This window comes from Rhodnius prolixus, unplaced genomic scaffold (assembly GCF_049639745.1).
Source record: "Rhodnius prolixus isolate KJV_2025 unplaced genomic scaffold, Rpr scaffold_9, whole genome shotgun sequence".
NCBI lineage: Eukaryota > Metazoa > Arthropoda > Insecta > Hemiptera > Reduviidae > Rhodnius > Rhodnius prolixus.
In genome coordinates this window covers 28,171,051-28,182,429 of record NW_027411604.1, presented here as the reverse complement: position 1 = coordinate 28,182,429, position 11,379 = coordinate 28,171,051, and the positions used below count along the sequence as shown (strand labels likewise).

At 29.4% G+C, this 11,379-nt stretch overlaps 1 protein-coding gene across 4 annotated transcripts; it reads right to left on the bottom strand.

Annotated features, from left to right (window-relative positions):
• Positions 1-1,931: 1,931 nt before the first annotated feature.
• On the bottom strand, positions 1,932-9,964 carry LOC141454299 (probable cytochrome P450 6a13). Of its 4 annotated transcripts, none has more exons than XM_074128402.1 (9): positions 9,751-9,900; positions 8,876-9,083; positions 6,757-6,945; positions 6,503-6,635; positions 5,649-5,845; positions 5,071-5,207; positions 4,535-4,741; positions 3,747-3,992; positions 1,932-2,393 (listed from the first exon to the last, which is right to left on the bottom strand). In XM_074128402.1, exons 2-9 carry the CDS (start codon positions 9,058-9,060, stop codon positions 2,212-2,214), a joined length of 1,476 nt encoding a protein of 491 aa, XP_073984503.1. In that variant the 5' UTR covers positions 9,061-9,083; positions 9,751-9,900; the 3' UTR covers positions 1,932-2,211. The 4 variants fall into 4 exon arrangements, with proteins under 4 accessions (XP_073984503.1, XP_073984504.1, XP_073984506.1 ...); XM_074128403.1 differs by having other exon boundaries at positions 8,876-9,112; positions 9,751-9,899; XM_074128405.1 differs by lacking the exon at positions 9,751-9,900 and adding an exon at positions 8,291-8,443 and having other exon boundaries at positions 8,876-9,002.
• Between the last annotated feature and the right edge of the window lie 1,415 nt (positions 9,965-11,379).

Sequence of the window (11,379 nt, the reverse complement as noted above, 5' to 3'; positions counted from 1 at the left end):
TATTTTTAGATTAAAAATAGTTATTTTCAGTTAGCCTTTGCCGGAACTGCGACTTTTTCAACTGTTTTTCGAGTTCTATTATGAAATCGGAGTTGTGTTCAAACTGAGGGTGGTACATTTAGTCAAACCGTTTTCTTGTCGTTAATTGCGAAATACGAAGGAAAACTTTGGATTTATCACTTAGTTCGGCCAGAAAAAGATGTTTTGATGTAAGCAAAACAACTATTTAGGCCAGCATTAAATATTAGAATTAGAGAAGACTTTTTGTAGACATTAATTGTGAAATACGACGCAAAACTATAGAATTATCAGCCAGTTTTACCAGTGAAAAGGTGCTTCGAAGAAACCAAAAGGCTACTTAGGTCAGTGCTAAAAGTTACAACTAGGGTAGACCTTTTTCTTAACACTCATTAAGAAAAGAAAAAAAAAACGGGATCTATCGGCTAGTTTCGTTTGAAAAAGTGTTTTGAAGTAATCAAACGGTAAGCTTTAACTGGGGTAGACCTATTTCTTTTTACAAAAAGTGTGAAACGTAATAAATTACAGCCACTTCGCCCAGATATTGGGATTTATGAAGTAGTATAACGGCTATTTAGCAAAATTCCAACATTCGGCCAATATTCTGCTATTAATAAAATTCTAATAGAAGTTAAGTTTTTCTTTTCATAAAATATAAAAAAGGAAGTAAAATTTAGAGCTATAAGTTAGTTTCATTGTATAAACTAAAGGAGATCTTTGGCATTTCGCTCAATGCGAAAAGCAATAGTAAACTTTGGAACTATCAGGTAGTATCGCCAGAGAAAAGGTGTTATTTTGTACATTACTAAATGTTAAAAATGGAGGGGACTCTTTTCTTTCCATTAAAAGCGAAAAACGAAGAATAATTTTGGAACAACCAGTTTTTAGCGAGAAAAACGTGTTTTTGAGGTAATGACTATTTTCTCTAGTTCTAAATGTTACAACTAATGTAGATCTTTTCCGTTTCACTTACCCTTAAACTCTGATTTTTTTCACTATGTTTTGAAATCATATTATGAAGTAAAACCCTGAAATTAAGAGGACATCATGTAACGAAAGACGGAGTAGAATTTCTTCAGATTGACAGAATGATAATGAGGCCGACAGTAGGTGATATGAAAGTACATATGTCAAACGAGAATTACAAATACCCAGAACTTAGTAAGTAGCTTTTATTTAACTGGATTTCAATAAGTTAATCCTAATCTTTATCTTGATCTTTAACATATCTTCAAATTTCTTGCCAAGAGTCTTGGTTTCAATGTTACGATTCTTATTTCTTTTCCTCTTCGTTTTCAATGCATCTTTTCAACTTTTTGTTTTTTCTTAAAAAGAGTTAGAAAAAGTAAAATGTAAGTAACTTAGCTGAAATCGGCAGGTGGTTGTAACTAATGCACTTTGAATTTCAAGTTATTTCAATTGAGCTTTTATTTAATCTATTTGATCTAGCTGACGAGCGTACTTAAGAACTTGTCTCCCAAAACTTACTATAATTTCATTTCTGGAGAGTGTTTCTAAATTGCCATGTTTTGACAATAGCCGGAGAAAAGAAGCTTTTTTGGAAAAAAAACTTATATTAATGTAAGAGTTCTTCTTCAGGAAGTTCCTAAACGAAACGATCTGTTGTCCACTGCTGCAAAATAAAATATTCCCTTTTTTATTAGACACTTTTGGAAAATCCAAATTTAAAATTGAATTATTATTTGTTTTAGGTAATATATTAGTGTCTCTTTTGAATCAATTCTGGCGACCAATTTATGAAGAAGCTCTGCCATACTTCCAAAATGTATCTGATGAAATTATGACTTCAAGATTCAATTTAGCCACACTGAAAATTCCTTTCGATCAGCATATGAGGGCAAAAACTTTAAAAAAACATGTGTAGAAGTGATTGAGATGTATAAAGTGGTCGATTTGGACAATCAAAGAAGAAAAGTTTATTTTAAACTAGAAACTGATGTACATTATAATAAAAGTTATTGATTATGTGAATAACCGTTAAAGCCGTTCAACAACTTCACTTGAATTCACTTCCGGATGAAGCTTTTGATATAAACTTTGTTTTCAACAGATCCTTTTTTAGATATTTACAAATTTACTAAATAGAAAAAAATTCATTTACCTAATACGAATATTTACTGTTAGATACATATCTGTTAAAATTACAAGACTACACACACAATTAAAACCAAATTAATGAGTATTTTCTTTGGCCGATTCAAATTTAACCCACAATCCTGATTTAGGCGGCATTAAAAATGATGAATGTTTGTCTATTGTGGGCAACTTTCCATCAGAATCTTTAGTAAATATCTTGAAGTTTTGTACTAAATGTGCTATGCCAGTCTTTACTTGTGTCAATGCAAATCTTGAGCCTGCAAGGATTACAAATGATAATTAATATTAGTAAAGGATAATGCTCGAATGTTTTATAAACAAAGTTGAAAATTCATTAGAATTTAAATCTAAATGAAAGTTAGAGTGTTTATTAATGGTGCTGATGAATAAACTATTTTTATTTTCTAAACAACGCAACTCCTCATGTTTTTCTTTTACAGTATTTTTTGTGAGGTTGTGTAAATTTTTTTTTAAAAATGGATTCAATTGTTACAATTTGCAAAACAAAGATTCAATTTACTCACTCGTTTATGAACACTTCTTTTTTTAATAAAGAGTCTATCAAATGATATCTTAACAGCTCCGACTTACAAAGAATTGAAAAGACAATAAAATTATTAACATAAATTGATTACATATTTGTCGAAAAGTTTCAATTAAAATAAAGTTTATAACAGCAAATCTTAATGGTTTGTTCCATAGAATCTTCATGTTTTAGAAAAAGGAAATTAGAACTATGGATGGTTAAATTTGGGACCGTTTTTTAATAAATTGTCGAGCAGTGAAAACAAATCAGTACCTCGAAGGACCCAATACTATGTCACATTTTAAATTTTTTATTAGAGACCAAATGAAAGAGTTTTTTCGCGGTATTTTCTTACTTATGCCCATTGGAGTTATTTTCCTTAAATCTTTGGTCGATAATAAGCAAAATATATGCACATTAACAGATGGTTGTGTAATAAAAAATAATAATTTTGTATTAGAAAGATTAAAAAAATATTTTTTTTAAAAATGGACCCAGCGTTGTGTACCTGCGGGGGTACTGAAATAAAAAAGATAAGAGTTTTTGATTAATTCTTCAGGTCCGTCCTCTAAAAATGGATCCTTTGATTTATAATTAGAAGCTATAATTTATAATTAAACTTATAATTAAGAGAGAAAATTTATCATGTAATAATGTTTAAGCACGGAAATTCAGACTTTCATAAATTTATGTACACCATGTTGTATTACTTTGCCAGCCGCCCCTACATTTAAAAATATACCATAAAAGAAACTTCTATGAATTTTTTTCTTAACAAAACTTTGTTTTGCCAGAAAAGAAAACCTTCAGCATATGAAATCATAGAATACTGTATGTTTCAGTTTTTTAAAGGAACCTCCTCCAATGCACTTGGAAAATCCTAAAAATCAATCAAGGGTTTCAGTCTTTATTTAGTCAAAATAATTTCCTGATAATTGTTTCCCGTGAAACGTTGCTCTGATAATTTCATGGGGCGCATCTTCTATCCTACTAGAGTTTACTCTTTCAAAGATACAAATTAAGTAAGCTTAAAGCATGGAAAAACTAAATTTTTAAAAATGAAAAACATCATTAAAACCGTCACCTAAACAAGCTCTTGGGCCCATCCCAAATGGTAAGAATTCTGCCGGTACTTGTTTCTCCAAAAATCTCTCAGGAATAAAGTGTTCTGGATCTGGGAAATAAGCTGGATCGCGATGCATCGCATACACAGGCATGGCTACTGTCATCCCTTTCGATATTGGATAACTTTTCTCTCCTGCCTTCAGAATAATATCCTTTGTACATAGTCTATTCAACAACAAACCAGGTGGATACAACCGTAATGTCTCTGAAAATTCCATCATATAATAAATTACAACAACACATAAATATAGTTATTTTGGGATAATTATCATTTAGAGAATATCAACAAATATGGTCTAATCAGCTTCTCTGTTTATTGAGAAAAAACTGAATGCATTGAAAAAATAAATCCAAGAGAGAATAAATGAAATGTTAACTAATCATTTCCTAATCACGAGATATCATCTACGGGAAATTTCTCTTCATGTTTACAATCGTCGAAAATAAATCGTAGATAAATCAGACTTGAGAACTGCTGCAAATATGGGGTGAACTCACAAACAGTAGAAACACTGTGGTCATTTTTTAACACCATATTATGTAAAATGATAAATCATCTACAAAGCAAATCTTTTCAGTGCGAGTAAATACATTCTCATACTTAAATAATGTTCTATAGTTATTATAGTAACAGTGGAAATGGAATTAGTGGTTGAGGAAGATCAAGAAGAGGTTGGCACAGAAAGAGTATTTAATGATGAATTCATCAGTAAAGAGCAATTACTTCAATAAATAAAATTATATTACCGTTTACAACAGCATCTAAATATTTCAACTTATGTATTTCATCATAAGTTATCTGCCCAACTTCTTGGATTTCATCCCTGACTTTCTCTTGGTGCTCAGGATACAATCCAAGAAGATAAATAATGTAGGCCATTAAGGTTGAAGAAGTTTCGTATCCATCGATGAAAAATGTCATTGTATGTGCAGTAATCTCTTCGAATGTGTATTCTGGAAATACATTCGTGAGAACATAGACGCAATAAAGTACATAAGAAACAAAGCGAAATTAGCAATTTTGATTATTGATTCATCAATTGTTTAAATGTTTGATACGATTTAGGGAAGTTTAGATTTGTCTCTTAATCATATTGTTCAGATTGCTACACGAATGAAGGGTAATACTAATGCCAATGTATAATGTTAGGGTTCCTTCTTTTCTGACTAATTTTCACCTTATCCTTACCATCAAAGTATACAATTAAAAACTACCAATCTAAAGTTTTACATTAGCAATGTCTAAATAGAAGAAAACAGTTCCTTCTTTTTGTTTTACTTACTAGGTTTATCACTACTTAGATTTTCGTCTAACATTGCTTGAAGAAAGTCAGATCTTTTGACTTTATTCTTTATACGGTACTCATAAAGGTCAGCTACTACTTTGATAAAAAAGTCTGAAACTTCTTTTGAAACAAATCTGAAAAATAAATATATATTGTTAAAAAAAAAAACAATTTTTTGAACTAAAACACTATTCATTGTATAAATATTTGGAGATTGTATTGCAAATATATTTTTAACAGCGTTTGCATGAATTTGAACTTTTTAGTTAAAGTAAAATTGCAAGGAGCTCAACTTTGTTATCTCGTGTGTTTGCTACCCATCAGAAAAAAATAGAACGTGAAGAACTTTTGTTTGAAACACTTTACTAGGAAAATTTCAAAAAAGCCCTTCTGTGAGAGCAGGCTACACTTTCTTCAGATAACTACTTTAAATTTATGGCTGAAAAGTATAATGATGGTAACAATTATTCATTTTTTGAAATTAGGATTTTAAATAAAAGGAATAAGTTGGAATTATAAGAATAAATTAAAAGTGAGTTTCCACACAATATTTTTTTTTTGTTACAAACACTTACCTCATTCTTAAAATTTTCCCGAGTTTCGGAATAAAATGTAGCATTAAGAAATAAAGCCGAAGAGAAAAACTTTGCTCGAATAATTTGGCTGACATTTTTCTGAATTCTGCTTTTGGATCAAGAAATGAATTTGTTTTTAGCCCATAAATACTAGAGGCTACAACATCTGTTGTATACTGCCCACTGAAATATTTTGCCTAAAACAAATTATTTTATGAAATGATTATACTAAACATATTACGGTAGTAGTAATTTAAAATGGATGTTAAGTAACTAATGAATACTCCAAAGTAATTCATTACATCAATGTATTCAATTATTTTTCTTTAATTGGCAGAGTCCTGGTTTTATTGAATTTATTTCTGAGCCACTTCAATTCGATTTTAAAAGCTCTTGGAGGGTGTTTAAACTTTTAAATGAAACCTCGTTATAATTGACTTTTTAAATTTTATTTTTCACCTTCAATTAAATTTAAAACCCACACAACCTACAGGGACTAAATTGATGCACAGTAGGAATTGTCATTAGTTGTTTTAAAGATAAAAGAAAATACCAAGATTCTGAAAAGAACTGATAGATCAGCTCCTAATCAATAGAATTGATCCCCAAATGCTCTGAGGGTTTAAATTTAACATTTAACGCAATATTTAGAATGCATTCATAATGGTGAGCTAAAATCAATCCTAATACAATGGTCAATTTACCAACTAATAATTTGAAAAAACTCACTAATGAACTGAACAATAGAGTGGACGAAGTAAGTAGACATAACGATGTGCAGTGTACTTACAATTAATAATATTACTTTCTGTTCGTAAATACGATTGGATTTGTGTGTTTGTTTATTTCATTACCTCAATAGGTTTGCCTTCGTTCTGTTCAACGAAATATATCATATCTTTACAAACATCTAACATTAACACAAACATTCCTTTAATTTTCCCTGAACTCTGATTTTGAGAATGAAATGATCTCAAAGCCTTCCATCTAAAAACAAAATTTGAATTAGTAACTGAAATTAAGAATATTTTTAATACCTATTCAATTTATTGTAATTTGAGAGAAGATGCTCACTTATTTTATTTAAATTAGCCAATTTTACACTTACTCTTCTCCTTTGGCTAAAAATGGATTTAAAGCAATCATTGGATCTACGCTTGGATCTGCTTCAAATTCGTTATCATGAAAACTGTTAAATTCTTTAACACAAACAGTTTTTATTAAATCTTTATCACGAAGAACAAGCTGAGGATTTAATAACTTATAAACACCAACCGCTGGTTCATTTGGATATTTCCTGAAAAATAATTGTTTCAAAATTATAAAAATAAAGGATTCCAGCTAGAAAATTAATATAAATAAAAAAATACTGCCAGCGAAAATTTAATCAGACCAAATTAATGACAAATTAATTTTTATTGGACCTAATTAATTGCAAAAAATTAAAGAAGTACAATAAAAAAAAAAGCTTTGCTATAACTTTGTGCAACAAGGAAGGAAAGGTTTAGTTGCAATGTTTAACCAAAAACCAAATATCAGAATAAGTGATGGTCTAAGATAAAAAGTTAGTGCAATAGTTCTCATTTCATTTTTCAGTGTAACTTAGAATAACTAATATATTGTAATGATAGTTTTATGAATAAACTCTCCAATGAACTGAATAATAGAGTGGTATGTGCATAAAACGATGTACAGTGTATTTAAAATTAATAATATAACTTTGTGTTTGTAATATCCATAAAATTTGTTTATTAGGAAACCGATCGTTTGTTTTACTTCCTTATTTTAATCTATAAATTTGCAATTATTTCTGCCAGTGTTTCCATTATTTGCTAAAGTTTAAACACATTTTGAACTACTACTATTAGTGATTCATCAACATGACGCACACTAATTGTACTGGTGACAAGAGTCTCAAGGTTTAACTTGTAGAACAGAGTAATCAGTTTTTAATTGAACAATAATATAAGATTTTCTACCATTATCAATCGCATAAATAAATTGTTATAATTATTTTTTTAATGGAAAATTATTTTCAAATTACCCCTCTCCAAACAAATATAATATTTTTCAAATGTACCCTTTTTAAATTATGTTCAGTATAAGTTAAGAAAACTTTAATTAGTTGAAAAAGATTTATTTTGACTTTCTAAAAAATTTATCAGCGGTCATGATCAGCTCATGAAGTAAGCAGCATTTTCTAATACTCTGAAATAAAATTCGATTGAAAATTGATATTTTCCGACGCTATGGTTATTGATAGCACAAAAGTAGCCAACATCTGTGTCGTTGGACCAGAGATAATGGGCAAGCTAAAGATTGTCAATAGCAAAGACATTTGTGATCACCTCTACATTAAAATCTAGATGAAGAGTTATGCATTAAAAAATAATAACAGAAATATATTTTTGAACTAAACGCTCAGTTGGGAAATTTAAGACGACATTTAAAACCATTTAATTTAAGACGGTTTACAAGCTGCATACTATAATTAAAGGCCACATCTTATTGATTAAGAATAAATTTCCGACTTTTATTTGCTCTGACTTTATATTTTGTACGATTTTTTATGCATGTGCTTTGGAACTCAAGTCGCCAGGAAAATCTATTTAAAAAAAAATAAATAAATAATAAAAACTAACCACTAATTAATCACTTTCTCAGGTGCTTTTAATTAATCAGCGTTTTACATTTTTGTAAAGATACTACTATGCAAAAGAAAGCCAAAAACCACTAAGGTGTTTGAGTCTTACACAGCCAGACTTGATCTTCATTACAATTTCACCATGGAGTAACTAGAACAGGAGTAACTATCTACAAAGCAGTTTTAGCTTAGCGTCCCATAATCTTATTTTTTTTATAATGTGGATGCTTGTGTAAATAATAATGACTTCAAGTAGGACGGTGTTCATTAATTAATGTTCCAACTAATTGTTTTCTACTCAGCTATTCTTAAACATGAGTTGCCTTAAAGGATTCTTCATTCTGAGCTAACCGACACGCTTTCTCGTTTAAGCCTAAAAATTAATGATTTCTTTTTTTTTTTTTTTTTTTTATGATTCTTTCTTAGTCCTTACAGAGGAAAATGGAAAAATATTTATTTGTATCCAGAAATGATGTTGAACTGGCATGATGAAAATGAAAATTAGAATTTAAATTTACTTATAAATGATCAAAATTACGTAAAAGACAAACATTATAAATTATTCCTACTCATAATAGTTTACCAGTAAAAATCAGCGTATACTTCTCCAGTATGTTTTCTCATCAAAATCAAGTCCTTCATGCAGCCAAAGGGGAAGGTGGCTTTAATTTCCGGTACTCCATGTTTCCTCCAATAGTTGTAGTTCCATGTTAGCCAAAAATAAATAGCTAGCAAGGTGCAAATTACTGCCACGATGATGTCCCACATTTTTTGATGAAATTTCTATCTGACTGCGTGTGAGTCCGAAAATATAACGATTCTTGAATTAATTAGCATAGTTTTATATTTCAATAGCACAAATAAATATAGCTACTAGTGCCGCCTGAAAGTCTATTGCTTACTAAAGCTACTTTTCTGAAATGTGAACCTAGGATTACATTAATAGGATTTTTAAAAAACCACTTTTTTCCACTCTGGAGATCTCAATACCCGCATTTCAGATAGAAATTCAAAATCTAAAATTTGCACGATTGTAAAGCTCCCCCTTAAAAGAAGTAACAGAAGTAAATTATTCTTGAATCACGTGTTAAAATTACACTTCATTGACGATTTGGCCAAAAATTGTCCGAACATATTCTAAAATGGGGCTTAATAAAATGTCAAGTATGCGCTTCCTATTCTAGTTTAAGTTACCTTAAATGCACAAATTCTTTTAATATTTGAAAGAATTTTTTCCCGGAATTACACTAATTGGCAAATTTTAATTCATACTTCTCACACAGCAAAAAGAGAATATAAAAGATCTCTTTTAAAACATCAATTTTTTCAAACAATATTTTTCCTTTCACGGCGTTAAGCAGTGTTTTTTAAAAGGAGAGCTTTTTAAGATGGAATTTTATTAGAACAGTTTTGAAATAAAGTATACTGTACTTTTAGTTATAAAATAGTTGCACTTACTTTAGCTCATATCCTCTGTGGGCTGTATCACACACAAAACTGGCCATCAATTGAAACACAATGCAATTACCATTCGCCCCACGCAGTTTGCTCCACACTAAATTACATTATTGACTCAAACAAACGTTTTGCTGAAAACGAATTATACCAATTATCCAGTATTAATTCAACTATACCATACAAATAATCGAATATTTTCAACAATTTTCATTAAAAGTTCATAAATTTTATTTTTGAAGCTTAATTTGTTTTGAAATTTTCTCAATAAAATTGATATATTTTATATGATAGATTTATTGTGATATTGCTAGGACTTTATTATAAAATCTAGTTAACTTGTTTTTAAGGAATATTTTAAAATAATTCAATTTAATTAAAAAAATAATATAATCGTTTAAAACTATAATCCCTGAAAATGACCTAGTCCTAGGTAGAAAGCGTGGGAAAACTAAATAAAAAATTAGCAATAATCATTCTCCTTTTTGTAATAAAAAATAAAAATATACTAACTGGTGGAGATAATAGAGATAACGGTCTCAAATGATAAGAATACAAACTCTCCTTGTGGCAACAAAATTTGTAAATATCAGGTCCTTGATGACACTTAATTTTTTTTGAAAATTGATTTTTAAGGTTCCCTAGATTTAGAAAAAAAAATTGTTTTTAGCCGTAAATTGGTCTGCATGGGTCTAACCAAAATCAATTTATTAGTGTAAAGTCTCTGGCAGTTCGTATATTATTTTGCTTTTAGTAACTTTTATGTCACTAAATCTTGCATAAGATTTTCAATCATTTGCTTTTCTTATTCAACAAGGACTGAGTGAAATTTGAATATTGTTAGCTCCATAGAAAGTAGTATATTACTTATTTTATTATAAACAGAAATTATACTTCTAACAAATAGGGGGGGGGGAATTAATAGGAATATGCAGTTTTAAAGTAAACAGGTTTAAGGACGAAAAAGGGTATTACGACTGGCAACTTTAAAAGTACATGGAATAATTATTGTAGAAATGAAGAGGGCCAAAATGGACCTGGTAAAAGTAACACTTGTCGTATTTTATAGGAGCTGAAACAGGGATTTAAGATTTTTTACATTATCATTAGAAAACAATCCTATGATTTAATTCCTAATTAACAAGCTCATTCAAAAATTTTAATGAAAAGAATTTCGTCAAACTCCTATTGTTATTAGAAGACAGGAGTGAAAATATATTCTGAGACAGCTAGATATATTTTTATCAATATATTGAATGAGTGGATTGAAGGTCAACAGTACAATCATCATGTTGGAATACCTAATTTAGAGCGTTGGTGACTAAACTTTGTATTTATAGCGTCCATTTATTATTTCAAGTGCAACTATCATATTTAAACTTAACACAAAATACCTTCAACTAGTTTCGTTACAGAATATTTTCAAATATTTTAAAGAGAGATTTAGAAAATCTTCCCTCTAAATCACATCCAATAAAAAGATCTCCACAGTTTGTATAGCACAAAATGATAGTATTCTCCAAATTATTATGCTACATACTCTGTTGACTTCTCATTCTTACAGTATCAATCGACCTTCTGCCTGACGAATACCGGGTTGTTGAACAATAAAAAATCACTTTTTCAGTGATC